The sequence below is a fragment of the Ovis canadensis genome, chromosome 3, assembly GCF_042477335.2.
Source record: "Ovis canadensis isolate MfBH-ARS-UI-01 breed Bighorn chromosome 3, ARS-UI_OviCan_v2, whole genome shotgun sequence".
In the NCBI taxonomy this organism is placed as follows: Eukaryota; Metazoa; Chordata; class Mammalia; order Artiodactyla; family Bovidae; genus Ovis; species Ovis canadensis.
Window position 1 is genome coordinate 179,081,845 of NC_091247.1, and position 28,000 is coordinate 179,109,844.

The 28,000-nt window shown below is 38.6% G+C and overlaps 1 protein-coding gene, 1 long non-coding RNA gene and 1 other non-coding gene across 6 annotated transcripts in view; 1 reads left to right on the plus strand and 2 right to left on the minus strand.

The window, feature by feature from the left end:
• Positions 1-2,810: 2,810 nt before the first annotated feature.
• On the minus strand, positions 2,811-2,917 carry LOC138438377 (U6 spliceosomal RNA). Its single transcript, XR_011256316.1, has one exon. It is a non-coding gene; the product is annotated as a U6 spliceosomal RNA (small nuclear RNA).
• Positions 2,918-8,735: 5,818 nt separating this feature from the next.
• NFYB (nuclear transcription factor Y subunit beta) lies at positions 8,736-27,996 on the minus strand. Of its 4 annotated transcripts, none has more exons than XM_069585235.1 (8): positions 27,263-27,996; positions 24,321-24,408; positions 16,819-16,912; positions 14,692-14,822; positions 12,564-12,761; positions 11,256-11,337; positions 10,481-10,560; positions 8,736-9,870 (listed from the first exon to the last, which is right to left on the minus strand). In XM_069585235.1, exons 2-8 carry the CDS (start codon positions 24,324-24,326, stop codon positions 9,838-9,840), a joined length of 624 nt encoding a protein of 207 aa, XP_069441336.1. In that variant the 5' UTR covers positions 24,327-24,408; positions 27,263-27,996; the 3' UTR covers positions 8,736-9,837. The 4 variants fall into 4 exon arrangements, with proteins under 4 accessions (XP_069441336.1, XP_069441335.1, XP_069441337.1 ...); XM_069585234.1 differs by lacking the exon at positions 27,263-27,996 and adding an exon at positions 27,008-27,210; XM_069585236.1 differs by lacking the exon at positions 27,263-27,996 and adding an exon at positions 26,174-27,001.
• Positions 26,169-28,000, plus strand: part of LOC138437619 (uncharacterized) — a 30,932-nt gene continuing 29,100 nt past the window's right edge. Inside the window, exon 1 of the long non-coding RNA XR_011256040.1 lies at positions 26,169-26,295. This is a non-coding gene — a long non-coding RNA (uncharacterized lncRNA). The remainder of the gene's footprint in view (positions 26,296-28,000) is intronic.

Below are 28,000 nucleotides of genomic sequence, written 5' to 3' on the forward strand. Positions count from 1 at the left end.
AGCTTTCTGGGAATGTAATTAACTTCTGTGAAGAATAGCTCGTATTTATTCCTTTCTTCCTATTACTATGTAGTTCTTCCCCACCAGTTACAATAATTGGCTGATTTGCAATGCAGAACAGTGGCTGAAATATCAGATATTCCCTCTCTTTGTTGGTGAAATTGTATCACATAACCTTTTTTTTCTTTTAAAATGCTTGTTGAGAATAAAATGATCACACATGTCTTCAGCTTAAGAACTAGAATACCCTGAGATGTATACAGCTCCCCCACTTTGCCTTCCTTCCACACATACCACGAGGTAAACATTATTCTGGATTATTTGGTAACAATTCTCTTGTTTTTATTTATGGCTTTGCATTCTATGTTATGTATCCCTAATAATATATTATTTAGATTTACTTGTTTCTGAACTTATATGTAAATGGTATCATGCTTTATATATTCTTCTGTGACTTTTTCTGACATTGTTTTTTGAGATTCCTATCCATGTTTATGCATGTAAGTGTATTTCATTTGTTTTCACTACTGTATAGTATTCCATTGTATGACTGTACCACAATTTATTTATCTGTTCCCCTGTTCATGGAGGTTTGGATTGTTTTCAGTTTTGGCTATTCTGAATGACACTGCTATGAGCATTCTACCAATTACAGTGTAAGCTCTGTGTGGGCAGGGGTTTTGTCTTGCTTCATCTGATTTTTTTCTAACACACTCACAGTGTCTGGAACAAGGCTGGTACGTGGTGGATGCTTAATAAATATCTGAGGAATGAGTGAATCCTTGTACATGTCACCTGGTGCACATGTGCAAGAGTTCTCTAGGGCAGTTGTTTTCAAATATGGTCCAGGGATTCTTGAGGACCCTGACACCCCTTCAGAGGGGAGTCTGTGAGGGCAAAATGATTTTCATAAGAGTGCTAAAACGTTATTTGTCCGCTTCACTCTCATTTTTCACATTTAAATGTTTTTCAGATATATGACGATATCACTCTGACAGCTTATCAAGGGTGTACCTGTGTATTTTTGTTTTGAAAATGTCTGTTTTAACTTCTAATATGGTAAATTTTGATAAGTATAAGCCACATGAACAACAAGCTCTTTGAGGTCCTCAATAATTTTTAAGGCTGTATAGAGGTTCTGGAGTAAAAATTTGAGAACTGATGCTCCAAAAAGCAGGTTTCACTTCGTCATGCTGAACTGTTTTCTACAGCATTTGTACCAGTAGGCTCCCACTGGCAGAGGTTGAGTGGCATTGCAAATGTTTAGGTCTTAGCAAACACTTAATCTTGACTATCTTTTATATTTGCCAGTTGACTGGCGATTATATAGTATCTTACTGTGCGTTTAATTTGCGTTTCCCTGATTACTAATGAAATTGAATGTTTTTTCATATATAAACGTGTTTCCTCTTTGTAAAATACCTGTTCATGTCTTTTACCCATTTTTCTGTTGATGTCTTTTATTTCATTGATTTATATAATTTCTTTATATATTCTGAATCCCAGTCCTTTGTCACTTAAATATGTTGTATGTATTTTCTCCCAGTTTATGTATTATCTTTTGTAATTGTATTGAACTTATTAGCTTGGAGAAAATTGGTATCTTTTCAATAATGAGTCTTCCCATTCAAAACCGTTGTGTATTTCTCCATTTATTTAATATCTCTCAATAAACTTTTACTATTTTTCTCCATAAAGGCCTTCACGTCTTAGTTTTTTTTAATATATTTTTTAATGCTGTGGTAAATTTCTTAAAATTACACTTTCTTATCTACATGGTTCTTACTGATTATAGATCTATTGTAGCTACATGTTGATTCTGCATCTAGCAACCATGTTAAAATTTTATTAGTTCTTATTTAGATGTCTTTTGAGTTTTTTTATATAATGACATCATGTGAAATGGTGGCAGTTTTCTTCCTTTTCCTGAACTTTCTCCCTTTAAAAAAATGTTACATTCTGTACTTGCTAGGACCTGTAGTACAATGTTGAAAAGGACTGATGATGAATATCCTGTCTCAGTCCCAGTTTAAAGGGAATGCTTTTAACATTTCAGTTTTCTAGGTTTTATGTTTTTTCCACAAATGGCCTGTCCTCAGATTAAGGAGATTCTATTTCTAGTTTGCTAATAGTTTTTTTTTTAAATATGTATTTACCTTCATCAAGTCTTTGTTGCAGCTTGCAGGATCTTTCTTGCCTCATGCAAGATCTTTTGCGGCACAGACTCTGTATTTGTGGTGTGTGGGCTTAATTGCCCTGTGGCATATGGGGTCCTAGTTCCCCAACCAGGGATCAAACTCGCATCCCCTGCATTGCAAGGTGGATTCTTAAACTAGGGAGGTCCCTGCTAATAGTTTAATATGAATGAATGTTGAATCTTATTGAATGCTTTTTTCTCATTTATTTAAAGGGATGAATTGTTTTAATGTTACTGTATTAAATTGATAGTTGACTTTTTAATATTGGACCCATCTTTAATTCCTAGGATAAACCCAATTTGGTCCTGGTGTGTGTGTGTTAATACATTGTTGGACTCAACTTGCAAATGTTTTCTTTAGAATTTTTGCGTCTACATTCATGAGTGAAATCAGCTTATAATTTTCCTTTTATGTCCTGCATTGTCTGTTTTGGTGTCAAGGTTATACTAATCTTTTTTTTTTTTGATGCTTTTTTTTTTTAATTTTTATTTTTACTTTATTTTACTTTACAATACTGTATTGGTTTTGCCATACATTGACATGAATCCACCACGGGTGTACATGTGTTTCCAAACATGAACCCCCCTCCCACCTCCCTCCCCATAACATCTCAAAAATATGGAACGCTTCACGAATTTGCGTGTCATCCTTGCGCAGAGGCCATGCTAATCTTCTCTGTATCGTTCCAATTTTAGTATATGTGCTGCCGAAGCGAGCACTATACTAATCTTACTAAATGAGTTTTTCAACAGTCTGGAAGAGTTTAAGATTGGAACTAGTCTTAAAGCCAGTGGTCATTAAGAGCGTGTAAACTGTTGATCCATTTCTTTGAAGATTATAGCATCATTAAGATATATTATTTTTGAGTCAGTTTTATTAAATTTAATAAGTTCTTCTAGTGATTTCTCCATTTCATCTTAGTTTAAAACTTCTTGATAGTTATCCATATTATCTTTATACCATTTGTTTCCACAGCATATGTAGTTATGACTGTTCCTCATTCCTGTCATTTATGCCTTCTCATTTTTTCTTCATCGTTAATCCTTCCAGAGGTTTGACTGGTTAACCCACTAGTCATTTAAAAAATGTATTTCCAAATGCTTGGGTGGATTACAGTTGTCTTAATTTTTTTATCTAATGACATTTTGCCAGAGAATATGAGCTATAAGATCTGAAATTTGAGACTAGCTTTATGACTTATCTTGTGATCAGTTTTCATACATGTCCCATGTGTACACTGATAAGTATATATTCCTCAGTTGAATATAGTGTCCATTAGATCAAATTTGTTAGTTGTGCTGTGCAGATCTTCTTTACTGATTTATCTTATACTTGGTTTCTTATTTACTGAAAAGCCTCAAGATTTCATTATTAGCAGATTTCTCAGTTTCTCTTGAAGTGGTGTTTGCTTTCTGTTTGGGCTTTATTTTTAGATGAATGCATGAGTGCTTAGTCACTCAGTCATATCTGACTCTTTGCAACCCCATAGACTATAGCCCACCAGGCTCCTCTGTCCATGGGGTTCTCCAGGCAAGAATACTGGAGTGGGTGCCATTCCCTTCTCCAGGGGACCTTCCTCATCCAGGGATTGAACCCATGTCTCTTATGTCTCCTGCATTGGCAAGCAGTTTCTTTACCACTAGCACCACCTGGGAAGCCCAACTTAGAACTTTTCCATCTCCCTGGTGAATTGAATTTTTTATAATTATGTAGTGACTCTGTGAATGCTGTTTGCTTTTATCTGTTTGTTGTTACCTGTACTTTCTACAGCAATATTTTGGTTAGTGTTTATCTGAGTATCTTAGATATTTCTTTAGCCTCACATTTTGATACACAAGACCACAGAAAACTTTGAATAGTTTGATACATTTACATCTACTGTGATTACAAATATAATTTGGACTTATTCCTATTTCTATTTTTATGCTCTCATATCATCTTTTTAAAATTTTTGTCTCCTTCTCCTTATCTTTCATTTTCATTTACTTTTTCCCCTCCTGTTTTTATTATTTTTTATGGGTTCTATTTGTTTTACAAATGTACTTGTTCTGTTTTTGTATAATCTTTTGCTCCTTATTCATATTTTTCATGCTTCTATTCCTTTATATCAATACATCATTAATTTTTCTTGTGTTGACACCAATATTCATTGTGGGTGAGTGTACTGTCTGTTGTATACATTTGTCTTGTTTTTCATTTATGGTGCCATTTCCCCTTGTTTTGTGATATACGAAACTTGTTTTCCTTGGAAAAAATGCGAATTACATGAAATAAGGACTAAAATTGAGATCTCCATGAGAATTTGTCTGTTCTGCCAAACACCTAGGGACCACTGAGACCAATTTCAATTATGATCTTGAAGGTTCTCTGATTTCAGATCACGAACCTTGAGGGCTCACCAGTAATGATGAATTGGAGGGTAGTGATTTAGCCCCCTGCCACCCAGCACCAAACAGCCAGGTTCCTCCTGCCCACTTCTCAAGTGGTAGCTCAGCTAGATTCTGGCCTGAGTGAGCCTCAGGCTTTCCATCTAGTCCCCTAGCTACTGGCAGCTTCCAGTCTCCAGAGTTTGACAGAACTCTCGTGGCAAAGGCAGGCTTTTGTGCCAGCTTCCCTTACAGGCTTCCTGTTTGCACTTCAGTTTTGGCATTTTGCAGATGCCTTCTACTTTCATGTCAAATCAGTGATAAACATTTTTTTTTAATATATTATTTAATACTACTTTAGATTGTTTCTTATATTTTTTCAGCATTTGGTTTTTTAAAGCAGGGGTTACTGAAGGTATCTAGACTGCCTTACTCTCAGAAAGGAAGTAGAAATTAAAATTTGCTTTACTTTGCCCTAATATAAGTAGGAATTATAATAGGTTGTAGTCTATTCAGAATTACAGGATGCCTTGTTCTCTCCATTGTACTGTCCTGTGAGATAGCACTTTTATGGTATGGAATTGTATAGAAAACTATTTTTTTAGTCACACTCTTCCTCCACAGTAAAGAATGGCTCTGCCATTTCCTTAAATGGCTATTATCCCCAATATTACTTGTGTTGATCAGTGACTGCTTTGGTCTAGAAAAAAGGATTTGTTTTCTTATAAACCTAATATTGGGCATTATATATGCATGAATGGGCCCTTTGACATACCTGTCCTGGCTGAAAGGCACTATTGTTTCAACCAATTTATTGTTTAGTAGCTAAGTTGTATCCAATTCTTTTTGCGACCCTCTGGACTATAGCCCATGAGGCTTCTCATGTACATGGGGTTTCCCAGGCAAGAATACTGGAATGTATTTCCATTTCCTTCTCCAGGGGATCTTCCCGACCCAGGGATCAAATCTGCATTTCCTGGCTGGCATGCGGATTCTTTACCACTGAGCCACCGATTACCCAATGCTTAAAGGTTCAGGACTGTCTTTTCAGGTGCTTTGAAATTGAGCCCTGGAAAAGAGGTGTAAAAGTAAGACACAAAATTGTTACTGTTTGCCCTTAAGAGTACACTCAAGGAAGACCTAAATTATGCCTTTTTAAAAGAGGTAAAAACTTATGCTGTAATGTGAGAGTTTTTTTAACCTTTTATTTTTTTTGGAAGATGGATCATTACCTATCAACTTGTAATTTCTGCCCCTAACACCAATACATAGCCGTTAGGTCTCTATAGACACAGCCAGCACTTACTTTACTGACTTTATTTGGCATGCTTGGTGGCATTAAACTTGGCCAAGGAGTTCTTCCAGTACATTGCCTTGCACAGGTGTCTATTTGATATGCAGTGCAAAAGGAAACTGTCTTTGGAGTAAGGTCAGGGAAAGGTGTAACTGTATTAATAGGCAAGCTTATATCTCAAAATGTGACGCCCAGAAGCCAGCGATATGAATCTATCCCATTGCCGTCTATGGTCCATGATTTGAAAGGATTCTGCCTTCTGGTTTTAAAATTCTTAAAATCAGGTATATAAAGCAGCACAGTCTTGAACGAAACATCCAGGAGTCTATAGCAGCCAGCATATTGGCTATTACAATCCAGTCTTAGGTGGCGCTATTTTCTGTGATGATTAGAACAGTTTTTACAAAAATTTTAAAGGCTTTCTTAATAAAGTTTAAACTAAGATCTGAAGGATGAGTAGGCCTTAGCCAGGCAGAGGAAGAGAAAGAATGTTCTAGACAGAGGGAAGTTTCTGTGTTTACAGCCATGGCAGGGTGGTGGGAAGAATCAGGAATAGGGCACAAGGAGTCAGGAGGCCAGGATGGCAGAACAGAATGAAGCAAGAGGAAGCTCAGCTTGGTGAAATTAAACAAAGTAACATTTTCAGCTCTAAAAGAAGCATAAATTAAAACTGAGTATTTTTTAGACAGTATAGTACAGCTCTTTGAAAGACAAAGTTAGTAGAGTTGTTTTTTACTCAAGAGCACATCGTATGACTTATAAGTTTAATGCTATGTATGTATATGTAAATTATTACATAAACTAACATATAAATAGTCAAATTCAGGGAGACCAAAAATATACATTTAAAATTGACTGGCAGTGTTTAGGACTTGGTGCTTTCACTGTCAGGGGCCTGGGCCTTATCCCTGGTTGGGAAACTAAGATCCTGCAAGCCGTGTGTGTGGCCAAAAATATAATAAATTAAAAAAAATTTTTTTTCAGTAAAATAGACTAGGCTTTTGGTAGAAATCTCATCTAATAACATTTAAGTGACTCAGAAGCATAATTTCAAATAATTGTCGTTTTAGACCGCTGATAACAAGTTTCCCTAAGAGAAAATATATTTTCCCAGAAAATTTTACACTGTAAGATTTCATTCTTGGTGAATGGTAGAAACTATTTAAAAAAACTTTCTTTAAATTTTTCATGCCTAATTGATACTGCTGTGAAATCCTTTTAGTTGGGCCTTCATAATAGCTGTGTTCAGTTAGCATTATTAAAGGTTAAGTGGTATTCCTGTGACCCAGTAAGGCAATCCAGAAAACTTGAAGAAAGGAAAATACTGCATAGGTAGTATACAGTAAGAAGAAAAGAAATAACCAAGCATATGACACTAGGAAGGTAGCATTAAAAAAAACTCTAGAGCATCTCCATTATAGTGAGGTAGTGAGGGTATATAGAAGCTACTAAGTCCTTTCTTCTATGACTTAGTCACTGATATCCATGTCTCTCTTCAGTTCAGTTCAGTTGCTCAGTCGTGTCCGACTCTTTGCGACCCCATGAATCACAGCATAAAGCAGTATGTACACAATTATTTTAAAAACTCACTTGTAGGTTAATGTAAGAGCTTATGTGGGCTTCCCTGGTGGCTCAGACGGCAAAGAATCTGCCTACAGTGCAGGAGGATTCAACCCAGGTTCAATCGCTGGGTTGGGAAAATACCCTGGAGAAGGAGCTTATATAGGTAAGAAGTTCCAGGGAGGGAGAAAACATGACATTCAATTACATGCGACATAGCCAGGTGAGAAGGCAACACTGTCTCTCACATGCATCAGAGGGGACTATGGACCTGACACCTGTAGGTGGCCAATGTTCTTTCAGAGTCTGAAGCCCGTATAACCCAAAGTTGACCAATTTTACCTTTTCAAGTTTCAGTACTAATAGCAAATTATTAAATTTAGAATTTCATTTTGGTATATATTGATGTAAAATTTAAAGTTGTTTAATTCCTTTTTTATCTTGATTCTTAAACAGCCCAATCTTTAAACTTTAGAGAAAGAAGCTGATAACCAAAGATCAAGTGCTTTTATCAGTTATATAATGACATACTGCCTGGATCAAATAGAAGATATTTCAAAAATACAATTATATATGCATCAAAAGCCTTAATTTTGCATATCTATTAAACCAACAATTCTGCTAATAGAATTAACTTGAAGAAAACAGTCATGGATGTACACAAGATTCAGTGAAGTGTTGTTTATAACTGAAAAGATGTATATAGTCAAAATGTCCAACAGAGATTTAAATAAATTATGTTTCAGCTATACAACAAAATAATAACGAAATTAAAGTAGAAGACTTACGTAATGACCTGGGAAAGATGTTCACAATATATTGTTAAGTGAAAAAAGCATGTTACAAAACAGTATGCAAGTATGAGCCCATTTTATAAAAATATACATATTTAGCAAAGTAAAAGGACAAATATTTACCAAAATATTAACATTGGTTACCTTTAACATTGTAGGATGATGGTTGATTTTGCTTAACCACCCTTTTTTGCCTATTTGAATTTTCTGTAATGAAGATTATTCTTTAAATGGGAAGATAAAGAGGGAGTTATTAACGTCAGATTATCCCAGTTGTGCCCTCAAAAGCTCCTTCTGGCAAAGAAAATGTTTCTGTCCAGCCCATATCTGGGAAATTGCTTCTCCCTTGTAAATTTGAGTATTCTTCCAAGATGACAGTCATTCCAAGTGTCTTTTAGGCAAACTATACAAGAGCAATTGTTGATTAAAAAAATTATTACCAAAAAGAACAGGTGAGAAAATACAAATCTCCTCACTTTAAAAAAGCAACAACCCAAGTGCAGTGCTATTAAATTATACAAAGTTACATTATCTAAATTTAGTTTATTGCAAAGATCAAGACAGCACACTAGAAGTTGGCAGCTTCTCTTTCATACCATTCACAGCACTCACTCTGCTCTTCATTTCATTCACTCACCCATGCAAAAAAGGTCTGTACACACACAATGATGTCTGACATTTCCTGGTTCCCACAGTATAATAGGAAACTTGACATTTCAATTAAAAAGGTAAAATGGGGACATTTACCATCAGACTAAAATTCCTCTTCTGGAAGAGGGTATCACGTAGTATTTGCAGATATGCTTTGGAAAAATCATATACAAAATGAAAGGGGCACCATTTCTAGAGCACTAGGACTACAATAAACTTATGAATTCCAATGCTCATAATAATATAACTCGAAAACAAATCTTGTCTTAACAAAAGCTCCAATAAACTAAAACTATCTTAACAGGCACAAGGAACAGTGTAAACACTGTTAACGGGCACCAAGTTGAATAGGGCAGACAATAGTTGCTTCCGCATTCACACTTAATCTCTCAATTACATTAAAAAAAAATGGTACTGTTTAAGCTATGAATGTTTTACAAAAAAAGTTAATTTTTAATAAATATGGCAAATGCTAAAAATCTAGCTAGGTTATCATGCAAGATATTATATAACCAAGACAAACTCAAATTTATAATAAAGGCAACTTGCATTCAAAATGAACTCTACCCTTATATTTTATTAAAAGGGCAAACATCATGAATTAACCCAGCTGCTTACTTGAATTACAAAAGTAACATGATTCAATATGAAAATAAGAAACTGTCTACAAATCTCTGACAGTAATAAATTGCAATATACAATGCATACAGGAGTCATACAGAGCAACAAACTCTCGTACAAAACAAAAATATTTTAATACCTTTAAAATCCAAATTTTTCTTTAAAATCATTCATGAAAAAGATTCTCAAGTCAGAATTAACACCTCAATTAGTCAAGCATTGGGAAGCTACATTACAGCTATTTAATATACAAAGAGACATATTTTCACCAGTCAGTTCCTTCTAATGTCTCTGTTCCAGAATCTGTATACAGACTTGGTTCTCTATACTCTCCGTTCCATCATTTCTTCAGATCATGAAAACTGAATTTGCTGAACACCAGAAATCTAAGATTTGAAAATTTAAATTGAGCATAATTAAAGAAAAAATAGTTTAAAAGTAGCATGTATACTATAACATTCCAAGAATAAAAACAGAAGGCAATGAAACATAAGACTAGTTCCCATCCCAAATCTCCATTCTCTCTACCTAAGGAGCTACTTCAACAATCTCTTGTATATCTTTATAGAAATCTATGTGAATACACTCATTCCCTCAATATCCACGGCAGACTGGTTCCAGAACGCCCTGTAGATGCCAAAATGCACAGATGCTCAAGTCCTTTAGTCAGCTTTCAGTATCCACGGGTTCTGCATCTGTAAATTCCATCTGCGGATTCAACCAACAACGGATTGGAGACGGCATATGATCCACAGCTGGTTGAATCCATGGTGTGGAACCCATGGATATGAAGGACAGACTAAATGAACATCTGTGTACATATCTGTAACCATAAGAGAATACTATACACAGTTATATATTTTGAGAAAACAGTTTTTAACAAGCCTCTTTATCCAGTTCTTAATAATTATGTTGATGCTAACTACCTGTGATTTTTTTAAAAAAAAATCAATGAATATAATTTAAGTAATTTAAAATACAAAAAAAGTATGGTACCTGTTGATATGATGTTGTGTAAACCATAACATTTTGTTGCTGACCATCTGCAGTTATTAAGCCAGCTGGTAACTGGTTAGCTAAAAGACAAACAAACAAACAAATACCAAAGTAGGTAAAGAAGTGCATCTGCTTTCTTGACCTGAATCTTAAGACTGGGTGATTTTCCATTTAAAAAAGTTTCCCCAAAAGCACATTTTTTTCTATAGCATTTTTTCAATTTTATGAAGTGTACTAACTGCCCATGTGCATAAAAGATGGATTAAGTTTCTGATTCATAAATACACCTAAACTCTAGGCTTAGGCTTGGCTGAGAACAACACTTACATAACTAAGCAGTATGTATTTTAAATATGAGAAATATAAAAATATATACATATAAATTTTACATGAGAAATATAGTCACCATAGACCTTTTCTTTCACCAATGCCTAATGTCTCAATTTTTAAGAAACCTTCAGTTCAAATTTATTTAAATCACAAGATTTAATATTATAAACAATTCTCAATATTCCTATCTCATGAATCTTAAATAAAAAATTAGGGACTATGGAAATCAGAACTATTGGTAAAAGATTATAATCTCGGCAGAATTAAAATTTATACACTTATCCCTCACGAACTTCAAATATAAGGGCATGAACTAGTAAGAACTATTCAAAATAGTGCTATGTCAAAACACACAGTGCTAATATTCCAGAAGTTCCACTAAAGACATATCCTGTTAATCACTGCCAACAATTTACTTGCATAAATGTATCATAACACTACTTACTAAATGCCTCCTCTGTAAGCTCTTCGCTTAGTCCATCTGTAGCTGTGACTGCTCCACCAATTCCTTTTTCTCCTTTCATAGCCTGGGGAAGGAAATGAAACAGTAATCACTTGTACTCAAAACATCAACAGCAGCAACAAAAACCTACTTCCTAAATGAAAATGCTTGCTTAGTTCCTAGAATTAGAAGCTTCTATTCTTATAAAACTGTTTATTAACACTTCTGGTTAATAACATACGGAGAGGTCCTTCAAAATGCTAACTGCTATATATGTAGTAGTCATCACAAGACAGTGTTAGTAATGACCTAGAAAATCTAAAATACTTATGAGTAAAAAGTTATTCTAATTCGACACTACGTCAAAAAGAAAAGTCTAATTACAGATAAAGTAGTCTGCAAAATATTATAAATACTCAGCTTGCAAATCTACTACAAGTGATCCCAGTATCATTTAACTATATACACATCTCTTGGCCAACGGGGCAGCACAGAGGCAGACAGCTGGGAGTTTAAAATTCCTCAATCAGAATTACAGTTTGGATCGAAGACCGCTTAAGTGTCTGTCTACTCTCAGGTTCTAATAATCTAATGATGCTGAAGATCTGGAAAAGTTCTGTAGAGAATTAACATATTCTCTTCCTACTCCAGTCATTTTGTACAGATATCACAAAGTTAATGGGATTCTAACACTAAAGACATTAAGGAAATATGAGTAGTATGAATCTGACACCCAAGTTGGAGTGTAGAATTTAAAAATATGCTGATCTCAATTCATTTTCACAAATTCATACCATAGGCAAAGAAAAACCAAACATGAGATGTAGAAAAATTTAATTAATATAAGAAAATGATATAGTTGTAGTTCCCTATCTTTTTATCTAAACGCCCCAAGCTAAGATACTACCTCTTTTAAATTAATAACAATAACAGCATGTGCTATTAATGACATTATTGACCATTCAGTATGTGCCAGGCCAAGGGTTGTACATGGATTGTTTTACTTTGTCTTAAGTCCTATTATTAGCCTCACTTTACAGACCAGGAAACCAAGGCCTAAAGTACTTAAATAGTCTGCCCAGGGTCATGGAGTTCAGCATCCAGGTGGTGTAAATCCAGAGTCCATGCTCTTTTAGTCATTACATAATTATGCTGCCATTAGTAATAAAGGGAAGAAGAAAGGACTTGCTATTTAAGTTCAATAATATAACTGATTACATACTTCTGAGAAATGATTCACATGTTTAAAAAGTTAAAGGGAATAGTGTACCTTAATTTTCTTAAAAGCATAACAGGAGACACTTTACTTACCTCTCTGAACTTTTGAAGGTATAGTTTCAGAGGTTCTACGTAACTGTCGAAGCCTAAGGTAGACATGGCAAAAAGAATGTCTTCTCCGTTGATTGTCTTCCGCTTCTCTTGGTGGCATCTTTCACTCGCTTCAGATGTTATGAAGCTGATGAACTCGCTCACACATTCTTGAACACATTCTTTGGCATCTTTTGCAATCTGAGGAGAAAAATCTAAGGTAAATCTGCAGGGAATACAATCACCACTTTCCTAACAACCTGCAAAAATAAAAAGTTATTCAGAAGAATATAAATTTCAGTTAATGACTGTTAACCTGCTAATAACACTGAATAATGTATGTTATCAAAATTCGAACCCCCAGAGTGAGACTGAAAACTCAAATACAAGGAGAGAGGCTTTGACAGCTATTCACAAAAAACAGAATTTAGGTACAAAAGCAACCACTAGATGACCCTATTACCCAATAAAGATGAAAATTCTTACTAACCAAGTGCCCAAGAAAATCAATCCTGTTATGTCTGGAGCGTCCTGTGGGCTAGACTCAAGTCCTGCTTCTCTGCCTTGGCGTTTCCACCAGTGAGGACACCAGAAAGTTTTTAAAAACAAATAAGCTTGTGTAAGGCTTACAAGGGAGTGAAATAATGACATCTAGTGACATTTTTATTAATAAAGACACAGAGTGTCAGGAATAGGTTTTGAGTTTATGAAAAAGCCTACCAAAAGAAGCACACACCTGTCATCTTATTCACTCAGCGATCTAGGGTTTCAAAGTGAAACTGTAATAGACTAAACCATGCAATTCCAAAGTCACGTCTAACAGGAATGACCAAATCCTTGCTGAAACACACTGTCTTTCACCTCCACACCTATTTTACATCCTGGAGAAAAGTAACAAGAGTTACTGCATAAATGCAGTTAAGCAAGATAATATAATGTGAGCTGTATACAGGACTTCAGATTTTCTAGCAGCTATGCTAAAAAAAAAAATGAAATTAATTTTAATATATTTTGTTTAACCTAATAAATCCAAAATATTATCATTTAAACATAGAATCTATTTAAAAGTTGAAGTATACTTCACTAAAAAACATTTTAAAAAACTGAGATATCTTTATTCTTTTTTTCATACTATGTCTTCAAAATCTGGGGTATGTTTTACATTTACAGCACATCTCAAGTCACACCAGCCAACATTTCAAGTGCTCAGTAACCACAGGTGGCTAGTGGCCACAGTACCCTGTGGCGCAGGCCTGCTTAAGCAGCAGTTAGTAGCACTTGTGCTTCTTTCCCCTTAACACAGGAGGACCACTCAAATTGCAACATCTAGGCTTAACGATATAGTTTAATAATATACTTCCTTGTAAGCTTTATTACTTTCATAAGTATTTTCTAAGCTATAATAAAATGAGAGAAAGCTTATTATGCAATGTGAAACAATATAAAAAGTGTGGACTTCAGTTCAGACCAAGTGATAAGCAGAGTGACAATAAGTTTTTAAAGCTGTTATCGGTTAACTATATGGTTGTTTCTCTATAAGACAAAACAACTTAGAAATATCATGCCAAGGACTTCCCTGGTGGTCCAGTGGTTCAGACTCTAGGCTTCTATCATAGGGGATACGGGTTCAAACCCTGGTGGGGAACTAAGATCTCACATGCCATGCGGCATGACCAAAAATAAATAAAAATTTTAAAAAATCATGCCAGCTGAATTTAAATGTATATTAATATTTACAATTATAGACAGAGTTTCCAGATATATAGACTTGGGGGGAATATCCATTAGTCCAACATGATTCAATTTTGATGCAACAATTTAGAAGTTACAACTTCACAGACCCCACACCTGATAGTTCTAACAATGTACCTATTTTTAAAACGATTCTTAATTCTGTTTGATCTGCTTCCAGTAAGTGGGGGAGAGGGAGCTTTGGGGGATATAAGAGAACTGAAATTGGAACACTGCTCAGTAACCAAGCGCGTACCACTGAACTAAGTATTCTGCTGAAAGGCTGAATGGCTGAAATCAATAGCTAACTACATTCATGAACTATGTGTTCCCGTAGTCTTACCTTCCCCCTCTTCACCCCTGAAAAATAAAGCCTAGTTACATTTCTCCTCTGCATTACCTTTCCCGTTTGAGGTATGGCGTTTTTCATTATTCTTGCAACGTTTGCGATTGGAAGGTATATGTCTTGTTCTCTAAAACTTTCTTTTGAACCATTTGTGTCTTCATGATCGTTCATGCTGTCCTCAGTATCTAAAGGAAAATAACAGTTAATAGGTTCTCATAATTTTTACTTCAAGATAGAGAAGACTACCTGAAACAACCTAGGATACATTCTGATTCATCTCCTAATTATTTTTCAGGATTAAAATGGCAGGCCTTTACACAAGTTTCCCAGGGCTGAATATCCTCATTAATTTCAAACCCACTGCCTAGAATACTTTTATCCTCAACTCTGCCTATTAACTCTCCAAAAAGCTCAAATTCGTCTCACTGCACCTTCATAGGCGATCTCTCTCACAAAATATCACATGTGCTTCTTTGTCTCTTCTCTAACACATTTTGTAATTCTTATTTCTTATTCTCCTCTTAGCTTTTGGCTGAGGCCAGGGATCAGCTTTATGTTCTTCCATTTGGTAAAGCAGCTTCAACAGAGGAGGTTGTTGAACAAATAAATACTTGTTACATAACTTAGCTGTAAAACGTAAGAGACTGATCTGTGGCTCCATGCATATAGCTAGATTAAGAGGATGTATGTTTATCCAAAGCCAAGTTTATACAGAACAGAAAAACTGGACGTGAATATTACTGACCCAGCTGGATTATTACTAAGGTAGTAATAGTTTTTGAACAAAGCAATAGCAGTAATATAATGTTCTCACAAAAAGTAAATTTTCAAATTATATAGATGTAGATATAACTGAAGCGTTCACAGTACAAGTATCCTTTTATGATTAAATGCAGTATCCTGAAAGTAAACTTCCCATTCTTTTATATATGTTACATAAGAAAATTTAATTTTAAAATGATGTTATCAAAATTAACTTGAATTGTTTAAAAATGAAGTAAATAATCAATCACTGACCCTCAACTACCTTCATCTTAGTATTTTTTAATTCTACACATCAGAATGCCACAAAAGCAAATTATTTCTGACAGGCCAACATAATGCTGCCATTCTAATACACAGTTAATACTTAATATTGAATAAAAAATAAAACTACATATGTTCGTAAGTACTGGAAATATAATAGCTAGCACCCACCCACTAAAGAACTAGTTTACTCTATCGATTGAATAAGAATTTTCCATATACAATCATTCAGAAAACTAAGATCATGGCATCTAGTCTCATCACTTCTTGGGAAATAGATGGGGAAACAGTGTCAGACTTTATTTTTTGGGCTCCAAAATCACTGCAGATGGTGACTGCAGCCATGAAATTAAAAGACACTTACTCCTTGGAAGGAAAGTTATGACCAACCTACAGAGCATACTCAAAAGCAGAGACATTACTTTGCCAACAAAGGTCCATCTAGTCAAGACTATGGTTTTTCCAGTGGTCATATACGGATGTGAAAGTTGGACTGTGAAGAAAGCTGAGCACCAAAGAATTGATGCTTTTGAACTGTGGTGTTGGAGAAGACTCTTGAGAGTCCCCTGGACTACAAGGAGATCCAACCAGTCCATTCTAAAGGAGATCAGTCCTGGGTGTTCTTTGGAAGGACTGATGCTAAAGCTGAAACTCCAAGACTTTGGCCACCTCATGCGAAGAGCTGACTCGTTGGAAAAGACTCTGATGCTGGGAGGGATTGGGGGCAGGAGGAGAAGGGGACGACAGAGGATGAGGTGGCTGGATGGCATCACCGACTTGATGGATGTGAGTTTGGGTGAACTCTGGGAATTGGTGATGGACAGGGAGGCCTGCGTGCTGCGATTCATGGGGTGGCAAAGAGTCGGACACGACTGAGTGACTGAACTGAACTGAAGTAGGGAATCAGTAACAAATTAAAGAAACCGTATCAGCTTTAAAAAGGCATACTTTTACAGAATTCTTTTCTAAAACCCATCATTCTTTTGAAAAATATTTCTAATAAGCAAGTACAGCTTTTAGACAAACACTGAACTGTGACAAAAGATTTCAAATTTTCCTGTAAATACAAAAGTAACCTAGAACATCACGTCAATAAAATTTCCACTTTCTCATTTTTCCTACTTGTGAATGTGTTTCTAATTGTGGCTTTCTTACCATCATGAGGCTGTATAACATAATGACTCCCTCCAATATAGTCTGCAGAAATCCCTAGTTGAGAAGCATCTGTGGTAGAACTGTCACCATCCATCTACAAGGAAAAAAAGCTTTTCAATAATCTTCAATAAAACTTATCTAAAAAACTACATAATAGATTCAGTGCTCATAAACTGTTATTGGATGAATCAATTACATTTTACATAGCTTTAAGCTATGGAATGTTTACTAAAAGAAACATTTACTAAAATGTTTACTAAAAGAAAACATTTCCACTTCTTGTTTTGGAAACCTTTTAATAATTTGCCAACGATTCAAGATTCTCCTACCTACCCTCCATTAAGTGATAAGCCTACAAAGAAATGAATCTAAAACACACGTCTTTCTTTTCATTTGCATAATCCTCAAATACCGTACAGGCAAGCATGATTTACAACCTAATTTATCACTGGAATAACAAGAAGAGCCAAAATCAGCTTGTCAGTGAGTCACCTGGAAGTCACCTATATCCAGCATGTTCAGCTCTCCTGCTAAAGCCAGGTGTATTTCTACACAAGCATTTTTGCTCTTGCTGCAGACTTTCTTTGGTATCTCAGAAGTTCTACAGAGACAATGTGCTGGTTCAGACTATTGTTTGGTATAAGAATCATGGATTCCTTGCACAATTCTGTACCCATGCAGCCCAAAAGTACACCCACATTTTGAACAAGCTCATCACCTCTAACTGAAAGGTTAATTTTCTCTCCTCCCTACCCCCTACTCTGAGACTTTTGACTTGTACAGAAAAAAAGAAAAGGAGGGGTCAGGGAGATTGGAGATCTGCATATAAAAATATGAAAGTGTTATAACCACAGACAAAAATGAGTGTTAAAATGAGTATTTTAAAAGAACCCTGGGAGTTCCCTGGAGGTCTAGTGGTTAGGATTCGGCACTTTCACTGCTATGGCCCTGGTTCAATCCCTGGTCAGGGAACTGAGATTCCTCAAGCCATGCAGTGCTTATTTACTGGAGAAGGAAATGGCAACCCACTCCAGTATTCTTGCCTGGAGAATCCCATGGACAGAGGAGCTTGGTGGGCTAAAGTCCACGGTACGCCTTAGTCCCTTTACTGTTCACCTGAAACTATCACAACATTGTTGACTGGCTACATCCCAGTACAAAATAAGAAGTTCAAACAAAACAAAATAAAAAAGAACCCTGCTTAATTTTGCTCAGAAGTAAAAGAAGGAGAATTTGGAAGGAAAAAAAACTAAAACCATAAGCCCTGAACTGTCTCCATTCCAACATGGCAAATCCTGGAAGTCTTTCTACTTTGCAAATAATACTATTGAAAACAATAAGGGATTGGCTATTTGTGGGTAGAAATTTTTTGAATGTATTATCTGAATAAAAAATATAGCAAAATTAAGTCTTAATTTATATATGTTTTTCAAGAAGAGACACTTAATTCTAAACGTTCATCAAGGTCCATGACCTAGCACAAACTTGATGTTATTAACTGCAATATTTGAGTCCTTATGCAATACCTCTTTTCCATCTCTGTTGGATTTTTATCTATCAGATAATACTAAAATACCAGGTTAGTTTCCAAGTCTTCAGCAACATGGCTTTTGATGCATCTGTTGAGGGGCAAAGAGAAGAATTCACCTACTTTTAATAATTTGTAGAAGTACAGGGTACCTATTTATGATGCTCTTTAGTGCCCTCTAAGAGGAGGTAAACAATAGTCAGTGAGCTTGGATTTAGAGTCTCACTGATCCCTGAAAACAAACATCCTTACCAGTTAAATGTATTTCTATATAAAATAGAAATAATAATTTCACCTTCCCCATCTTAGAACAGCTAATATATGCATGAAATATTACCCAATTATAAAATGCTATTTTGATCCTAAAATGCTAAAAAGATACTAGGAGAATAGCCTTTAATAGATATGATGATGGATTTATTACCCATGAAAAAGTTCAATTAGGATAGCTGTGAATTGATTGGTTTTTACAATGCCCTACAAGATCAAGGTACCAGAGACAAGATCAAAGTGGTTGTTTAAGAGTGTACAACTGGAAACAAATCCAGTTTGTTTTTTTAGGAAGGTGGGGGGGGGGGGTGGATGAAGCAGTAACAAATCTTTTGCTAAATCAATGTCTACAAGATAGCCTGGATTTTTAATTAGCTGATGAGCAAGACTGTTGAAATAACCATGGTCTAAGAGATTAATTAATTTATAAATGCAATGTAAAAAAGTATTAAGGCAAAAAGTTTAAGTCACATTATATTGTCTTGAACTGGAATTAGCAGCAAGATCAGAACCAGAATTAATAGCATTAGCTTCTAAACCTCAGTCTTCTAAAAAATATTTCTACAAATATTTCACAGAGCTGTTGGAATTAAAAAAAGAACAGAAACCTGCTAAGGATGGACTTTGACACACAGTGTACATAGGAGACGTCACATCTCGCCGTCCCTCCTTTGAAAATGAGCCACACGTCATCCACTTAGCTGTGTGTGTCTTTGGTTCTGCAAGCCTTAGCTTTTCTGTCATTTTACCACTCCTGTCTTCCTCTCCTCTATTTTTCTACCATTAAAATCCTGCCTGATACTTTAATCCCAGTGTTCATCCATCTTCCTGAATCTGATTTACCCTATTCTGTAAGCCAGAAATTAGTGTTCCCATCTTTGAATCCCTAAGGCTCTTACCATTCCACATATTAGCCTCATCTTTGATGCCTATAATATGCTAGCTATTCTCTTATTTATATGTATAAAAAATGAGGGGGGTAACTTGCTAGATACATCCCAAAGGTTTCTTCTAGCTCTAAAACTTCCTATTAAAATTTCAAAATAGTTTGTAGAGCATAAGTAAGCCAGTGAACAAATATTTACCAAGTAAGCACCTAGTATTTATCAGGTCTGTACCATGTGCTGACGACCTAACAGGTCAACAACAAAGACAAGGTCTCTGTCCTGTCTTGTAGAGAAGACAAATATTACGTAAACTGGGGGCAAGGAGAAGGGGTGGGGAGCGCAGCCCATTAGCATTTCCAAGGCACAGGCTCTGGAATCAGATCATCTGATTTGAATTCCCTGCTAATAACTGGCAAGTGGGGATGAGCAGAGTACAATAAAGAGTACTCAGTAAATGTTATAATTATAAATCATTAACTAATTGCTCGTGCCCAATGCTAAGGAAAACAATTATGTTTCATGATACACTTTCGGAGCTGACTCCATAAGGGACCTCAATCAAGGAAGGGCATCTTAAGAAGATGACATTTACACTGAGACTGAAAGATGAACAGCAATCAGGCAAACAAAGATAGGACAAGAATGTTCCAAGCAAAGGAAACCGAGACACAGTACTGGTGGCCTGGAATGAGCTAAGTAGAGGCTAGTCAAGCAGTGCCTTGTGGACAAGAGTAAATCAAATTAGAGTTTTAACAGAAGAATGCCAGCCCAGTTTCTTTTTTAAAAGATCACTCTGGTTACAGTCCCATGTAGACAATGAACTGGAAGGGGAGCAAGAATGGGGTCAGAAGACCAGCAAGAACCATATGCTGCGTTTAGGGCAAGAGTTCAGCCAAGATGACGAACTTTCCCAGTATTGACAGGAAACAGCACTGGAGAGCAGAAGCAGAGACTACAAAGCTTTTTCATTGGTAAAATCAACAGACTTGGTGACTGACTGAGTAAGAGCTGGAGGAAAAACCAAGGATAACGCTGGGATTCTTACAGCTGGGGAGACAGATGGCTTTCCCTGGAGAATGCAAAAGGAAGGGGAGGGGAGTGCTGGGTAATGAAGAGAGCCCAGCTGAAGCTGGTGACCAGGCGTGTCTAGTGGAACCGATAGGTCCAGCTGTGATACTTATAAGCCTGGTAAGAACAGAGAAGCTAAAGTGGTGGATTCCATCCAGACAGCAAACAGGAAAGAACACAAGGGATACTGACTGATAAGAATGATCAATCATTAGATCCAAGGGAAATGAGAAATACCAACAAGGAGTTAAATCCCATTAAATTAACTATCCTAAGTATTTAGCTGAACTGATAATATTGTTCTCTAAAATCTTAAGTGCAATAAATGGTCAGCTGATTAAGTAGTAAATTTTATTCTGTAATTTTTTGATGTGGCAGTATTTTAACTATACTAACAATCTGTTGATCAAATTGCCAACATCCGCTGGATCATGGAAAAAGCAAGAGAGTTCCAGAAAAACATCTATCTCTGCTTTATTGACTATGCTAAAGCCTTTGACTGTGTGGATCACAATAATCTGTGGAAAATTCTGAGAGAGATGGGAATACCAGACCTGCCTCTTGAGAAATCTATATGCAGGTCAGGAAGCAACAGTCAGAACTGGACATGGAACAACAGACTGGTTCCAAATAGGAAAAGGAGTACGTCAAGGCTGTATATTGTCACCCTGCTTTATTTAACTTCTATGCAGAGTACATCATGAGAAACGCTGGGCTGGAAGAAGCACAAGCTGGAATCAAGATTGTCAGGAGAAATATCAATAACCTCAGATATGCAGGTGACACCACCCTTATGGCAGGAAGTGAAGAGGAACTAAAAAGCCTCTTGATGAAAATGAAAGAGGAGAGTGAAAAAGTTGCCTTAAAGCTCAGCATTCAGAAAACTAAGATTATGGCATCTGGTCCCATCACTTCATGGGAAATAGATGGGGAAACAGTGTCAGACTTTATTTTTGGGGCTCCAAAATCAGTGGAGATGGTGACTGTAGCCATGAAATTAAAAGACACTTACTCCTTGGAAGGAAAGTTATGACCAACCTAGACAGCATATTCAAAAGCAGAGACATTACTTTGTCAACAAAGGTCTGTCTAGTCAAGGCTATGGTTTTTCCAGTGGTCATGTATGGATGTGCGAGTTGGACTATAAAGAAAGCTGAGCACCAAAGAATTGATACTTTTGAACTGTGGTGTTGGAGAAGACTCTCTTGAGAGTCCCTTGGACTGCAAGGAGATCCAACCAGTCCATTCTAAAGGAGATCAGTCCTGGGTGTTCTTTGGAAGGACAGATGCCAAAGCTGAAAACTCCAAGACTTTGGCCACCTCATGCGAAGCGTTGACTCATTGGAAAAGACTCTGATGCTGGGAGGGATTGGGGGCAGGAGGAGAAGGGGATGACAGAGGATGAGATGGCTGGATGGCATCGCTGACTCGACGGACATGAGTTTGGGTGAACTCTGGGAGTTGGTGATGGACAGGGAGGCCTGGCGTGCTGCAATTCATGGGGTTGCAAAGAGTTGGACATGACTGAGCGACTGAACTGAACTGAATAATCTGTTACACAAATGTGTAAATAGTGCCCTTTTTAATATATTTAACACTTACTGAACACTTTCTAAATATCTTATGCAATGTTCATGACCCACTGAAACACTTGAGAAAACAGAAGTTATATGAGGCTAACGACTTGCCAAAGGTGGCACCCTAAATGGGAGTGAAGTCTGGAATCTCATATGCCAAGTACTGTACAGTATTTGTTCTTGATGGGTTTTCAAATAGTCCTTAAGCCTATATCTTTAATTTCCCCTGTAAATTCTGAGTCTACTGACTGTATACTGAAAACATTCAAAGATGCTCCTCAAGCAAAGACAATATTACCTTTCCCATTTTCAAAATGAAGTTACTATGAAAAGTGAAGTACTGTATAAAAAGCACTTAGCGAAATGCATGATACACAGTAAGAACTCAACAAATGTAACCTAGTATTATTACTGTCTCTTCAAATACAGTTCTCATCTTCTTCCCAGGCATAAGTGTTTTTTCTTTCACACAACCCCTTTCACTTGTTCTCTGGATCAATTCCTTATCTCTTTGTAGATAAGGCATAATACAGTGATTCCTCATCTCTGATACCAGCTTCTTCATTCTCCCTTAAACATTCTTAATCCCCCTCATTAAACACATTGAAGAACACAGACACCTACAACCTTAATTCTGTTACACACTCTGGTTCGTTCTCACCCTGACAGTCCTTACACACCCTGTTCATTCCAACTGAAACTCCATAACATGTGCGTTTCCACCCCAACATAATAATGAAACTGCTCACAAAAGTTGCCAGAGATTTTGCCTTCAACCTACTTGATTATTCTACTATTATTTGTAGTGCCGGCTTCTGCTAAACCCACATTTATGCTTGGAATTCTCCTTCATTTCCAAAGCAGTATTCTTTCCCCTGCCCTCCCCATCCCACTTAACTGTTAATTTTAACCAACAATCATTTTCTCTTTCTTCCCTTATTTTCTTAATAAACTCATTACACATCACTTCTATGCTCATAAATCCTACATCTACAACCATATCGTGACTGCCACTCATGCAAGCCAGGCCTGTAGGATATGTTTGATTATCCTGCCACTGGAAACTTAAGATACTGGAAAATGAAATTCACCTTCCCCATCCCTTGCAGGGAGGCAGTGGAGGGGAGCTCCTTTTGAACTGTTCCATTAAGAACAATGCCATCTCTCTACTCCTCCAGGCTAATTATACAGTGTCATCTTAGGCTCTTCCATCTCCTCCAAGCTCTACCTAATCTGTGACCTCTTTTTAAATGTTTTCTGGATATGCCCTTCCTTTTCTCTTTCCACTGGACTACAATCCAACCTACTTGGGTACATAATGTTTTAAGACTAATGTCACTGAAACATTGCTTTTATAGCTCTTGAACCTATGATGGTTCTAAAAGTCTTCCATGTCAAATCCAAACCTAGTTTTCATGGCTTTACATAAGTGATTCCCTTGTTAAACCTAACTAAACTAAACCAGTTGAAAACTGATTTTCACCTCTTCAGGGTTAAAAAACCTTATTTATGGATCACCAGGTACAGTTCTTTTGTTTAAGGAGTAAGGTAATCCTGTCTCAAGGAAGTTGTGACATGCCTCCTGTCACAGACATAGTATCCCATTCAAAAGTAAAGTATTCAGATAGGCCAAGTGGTATCTCTTCACTAGGTTACCCTGTGAGATCCCCACCTGCACCGGGCAGATCCACTTCCCTGCCACCAACAGAAGTCACTCAGCCCTGCCTTCAGGGTTCAACTTCCGGTGACAGCATCTACCTATCCAACCCTACCCATCCTTCAAGGCTCAGTTCCAGCCCTACTAGTTCCTTCTGTGACATTCCCAACTCCCCAGCCCACCACACCTCTCTTCTTTTCACTTGTGCTACCCTTAGAACCAGCATTTTCTGTTCCACACATAACTTGCCTCTAAATACAATTTGACTAAAGCCCTGCCAGCTAAACAGAAAGCCACCTGAGATGGGACAACTTTTAACCCTGTGGCCCAGAGGAAATACTTAATACATGCAGGTCACTGAGAAGAAGGAATCAACAGGAATGGGGAGAGGTACTGTCTGGCCTGGAAAGGCACTCATTCTAGCAGGAATCTTCAGTATAAACCACTTAGAATTTTGTTTTCAGTTAATTACAGTTCAAATCTAATTAACAACCAGCATGATAAAACATACTTACTGTCATGAAATACGCTGAGAACCGTGTTGTCAGTGGTACTCAAGAACACCTGCCTAAAAAAGGTGTCTAATCTCTGCCCAATTTCAACCTGGAAGATAAACATCTATTAGTAGTTTAAAAAAAAAAAAAAAAAGGTATAGCCCATAGGCTTTCTTCCTAGTAAAAGTTTTAAAGGCATGTATAATTTTACCTACTATTATTTAATGTAATATATGGCAATAAAATGATGCAAAATGCAAGCACCCAATAAATGTTTGTTAAATTGGAAGATATATTTTGGAAAACTTACAAAAAAGTTAATGCCATTGGGAAGAGATATTGCTTTTCCAACATATATTTAGTCATGTTCATCATAAATATTCATCACAACACACCAAATTATATAATATGCAAGAAAAAAAAATCACATCACGTATCTAAGCTATTTAAAACACCAACACCCAGACTTATCAACTTAATTTTTTGGTGAGGGTTTTCTTTGTTAGGGTCCAAAAGCTCAAAGTGGGAGACAAATTTACCTCAGAATATAATGCTTTTAAACATTTCATATTATAATGAGAAGACAAATGTTGCGCAGAGAACACGAATGTTGCCCAGAGAACAACAGAATCAATTAAGACCTTTATTTATCATTTTAAGGCACCACCATTTTGGACTAAAATTGCATCTGGATAGCACTTCATTCTCACTGTAAGGCATAAACAGCTGAATTAACTGGCATCAACTACAATGTTACAATCTTCCTTTCTCATTTGCTTTTCCTTTTCTCAAGTAAAACAAGTAAATGGAGAGTGGAGGGGACAAAAACATACCCTTTCAGTGTTAATTTTTAAAGGAATAAAAAATATGGATATGCATTCAAGCATGAAATCTAGTAAATAGCAGAAAAAATCGTAACCACTGAATTGAATTTTAAAATGCCATTACAAGGGTCTAGGCAGCAAGACTGGCTGGCACTGTCTACTCTGCTATAATCTTAAAAGCAATTTCTAATTTCTTTTCAGAAAACGTCCTCTTTCTAACCCATAGTTGCCCAGAAAATTCCTTCCTTGTAGCTTTAAGTGTTATTTTTCAAAGGGAGTCTGGAGGGGGGTGGAGGGAGAATCTTCAGAATACTTAAAATGTAGGAGCTGTATATATTTATGTATTTTGCTGGGGGAGGGGGTGCACACCTCACTACAATCACTCACCCAAATAGTTGAGTCAGTATATATTTAGACTTGGTATATTAAAAACACTATCACCGCATATGGTATATATTTTCTTAAAGGCAGGTTATGATATATGTGAAAGCTCAAGGGAATGCATACATCTGTTTAATGTTTAAAGAAATGCAAATTTGTATCCAAGAAAAGCAGCAGACTCTTCCTCCACCCTCCAGTCTCTGGCATCGAGACCCGAGTTTTGCATCAATGCAATCCCTAAATTAAACTACAGGAGCAGTGTGAGGAAGGAATAATTGCCTTTTGAGGTACTGGGATTAAACTTTTTATTTTACAAATAAAATTCCTATTTGTTAACGCCACTTACATTGATCAGGTTACCTCATCACTTCATATTGTTGATTAGTTTCCATATCAGAGAGCGGAAACCATCCCGGCAATTCGTGGCACGAACGGTGGAGTCCACGCAGGTTAAGAGGGATGCTATTCTTTTTTTTTTTTTTTTTTAAGTCTTACATTACCTAACCTTGCTTAAATCATCTCATTAAAGTACTCTGGGCAAGATTATGACTTGTGGGTGCCCCGTAATTCTTTGTTCTCGGAGACTACTACTCCTAAGGCCCGGTACATCCTCCCCGCCTCCCACCCAAGATTAAAACCTTAGCCCAGTCCGGAAAGCTTCCTTCCCACCTTCGGGGCAAGTCCAGGGACCGCAAGCCGCCAGATGGCTGCATTCTTTACGCGTAAACCAGACTGCGGGGAAACGAAATCCACTCCTTCCTCCCGGGGACCTGGCTTCCTCCCCTACGAAGGTAAGCGGGTTGCCCCCGGGCCCCCGGCCAGCTCGGCCGACCTGTCAGTCCCGCCCGCGCCGCGCGGTCTTCCCTGGCGCGCATCCCCCCGACTCGTCCGGCCCAGGCCCGGGCCCGGGCCCGCGCCCAACGCCCGCCGCGCGGCGCCCGGGGTGCCGGGGCAGCAGACAAAGCGGCCCGGCCCCGCCGTGCCCCCGCGGGCGGGCGGACAGGCGGAGGGGGGGCGCCCCCGGGAATCCCCGCGAGGGGGCCAGGCCCGGGGCTGGGGGCAGGATCTGGGCCGGGGGTCCGGGCCGCGTCCCCCGCCCCCACGGCCGGCTCTCCGCACAAAATGGAGCCGGTCGGGACACCGCCGAGAGCGGGCCAGACGGTGCCCCGGTGCCCCCTCCCCGGCTTCGGGCCCGGAGCTCGGCGGCGGCGAGCAAGAGGCGGCCTGGCCCGCGTCCCGCCGCTCCTCGGCCCGGCGCACAAAGAGCCGAGGAGCGGCCCCGCGCCCGCTCCCCGGCCGGGCCCGCAGCGGGACAGGCCTCGCAGGCGCCCGCCCGGCCCCGGCCCCGGCCCAGGCGGGAGGGCGGGTGGGCAGGAGGGAGGCGAGTGCCCCCGGCCGCGGCGGCGTTGGCGGCGGGGACGGCGCCGGGAGGAGACGGACATTTCATTCGAGCTAAAGTGGAGTCGGTTTAGGAGCGATCATTGGCCGAAGCGAGACACAAACCTCCAATGCAGCCCTGGTTGGCTCCCGTCTCCAATCGGCTGTTTGGTTGGACAGAAAATGGCTGCGAAGGAACCAGTCCCAGCGCGGAGCTCCGCTTCCAGGACTCGGCCTCCCCTCCCTCCGCTGCGGGCCGCTTCCCTCGGCGCGACACCCTCCCTCCGCGCCTCCCGCGCGCCCTCCCGGCGCGGCCACGCCCCGGCCCCGGCCCCGCCTCCGACCCCGCCCCGCGCGCTGGGCGGCCGAAGCTCCGCCAACCTGCTGCGGCGGGCTGGTCCTGCGAGGCTATCCAAGCCGTCCAGTGGCCTCCTAGTTCGGCTGGGGCTTCCAGGGACTAGGGCCCGAGCGAGATGCTGCTGAGGTCTGTGCCGAGTTGCTTCCCGCGGTGTTTTCCCCAGGCTTTGAGAAGGCTGATTTCTCAGCCCGCCCTCTCTTTTCAATCCCCTCCCTCCCCCACGTGGAAGCGTCTCACCCGCCTGAGTGCAGCCTGCCTGCGCCTCGATTTTTAAGAAGGGTAAACCAAGGTTAGAAGCCGCGGGCCAGGGCGACATCCGAGCGACAGGGTGGATCTGTGGATCTGTGCGTCGATTGCCTCCTGGTGCTGAAAGTACCTCGTGTTCGCCTTGTGTCGCTGTAAATGTTGCCACAAGCACAGCGGTCCTCAGTCGACCGCCGAGCTCCGGTGTTAGTTTTTCAGATTCCATCTAAAGATACAATCCTCTCCTTCAGGTTTAACGAGTTGTCAGCCTAGTGAGCCTTCACCCCAGCTTAAAATATTGCATATCCCTTAAAATATTGCAACACCAACGTGTGGCTTTTCCCAACCAGATGACATTTGGGCTTCAAGAATCCATGGCCCGTTCTTGCTTTGGTGCAAGCTCCCTCGCTGTCTTTCCCTGAGTGCAGTCTGGGTCGGTCTTCCCTGGACCGTCACCATCACAGATGGGCGGCGAGCCAGACACCACTCGCTGCAAAGCGCGCAGGGTTTTTGCAACC

Excerpts from the sequence above, each read along its gene's own strand:
- NFYB (XM_069585235.1), bottom strand. Across the intron at positions 14,823-16,818 it reads TGTTATACAGCCTCATGATG|ATACTGAGGACAGCATGAAC; the intron begins GTAAGAAAGCCA and ends ATTTTCCTTTAG. Across the intron at positions 11,338-12,563 it reads ACCTTCAAAAGTTCAGAGAG|GCTATGAAAGGAGAAAAAGG; the intron begins GTAAGTAAAGTG and ends TTCCTTCCCCAG.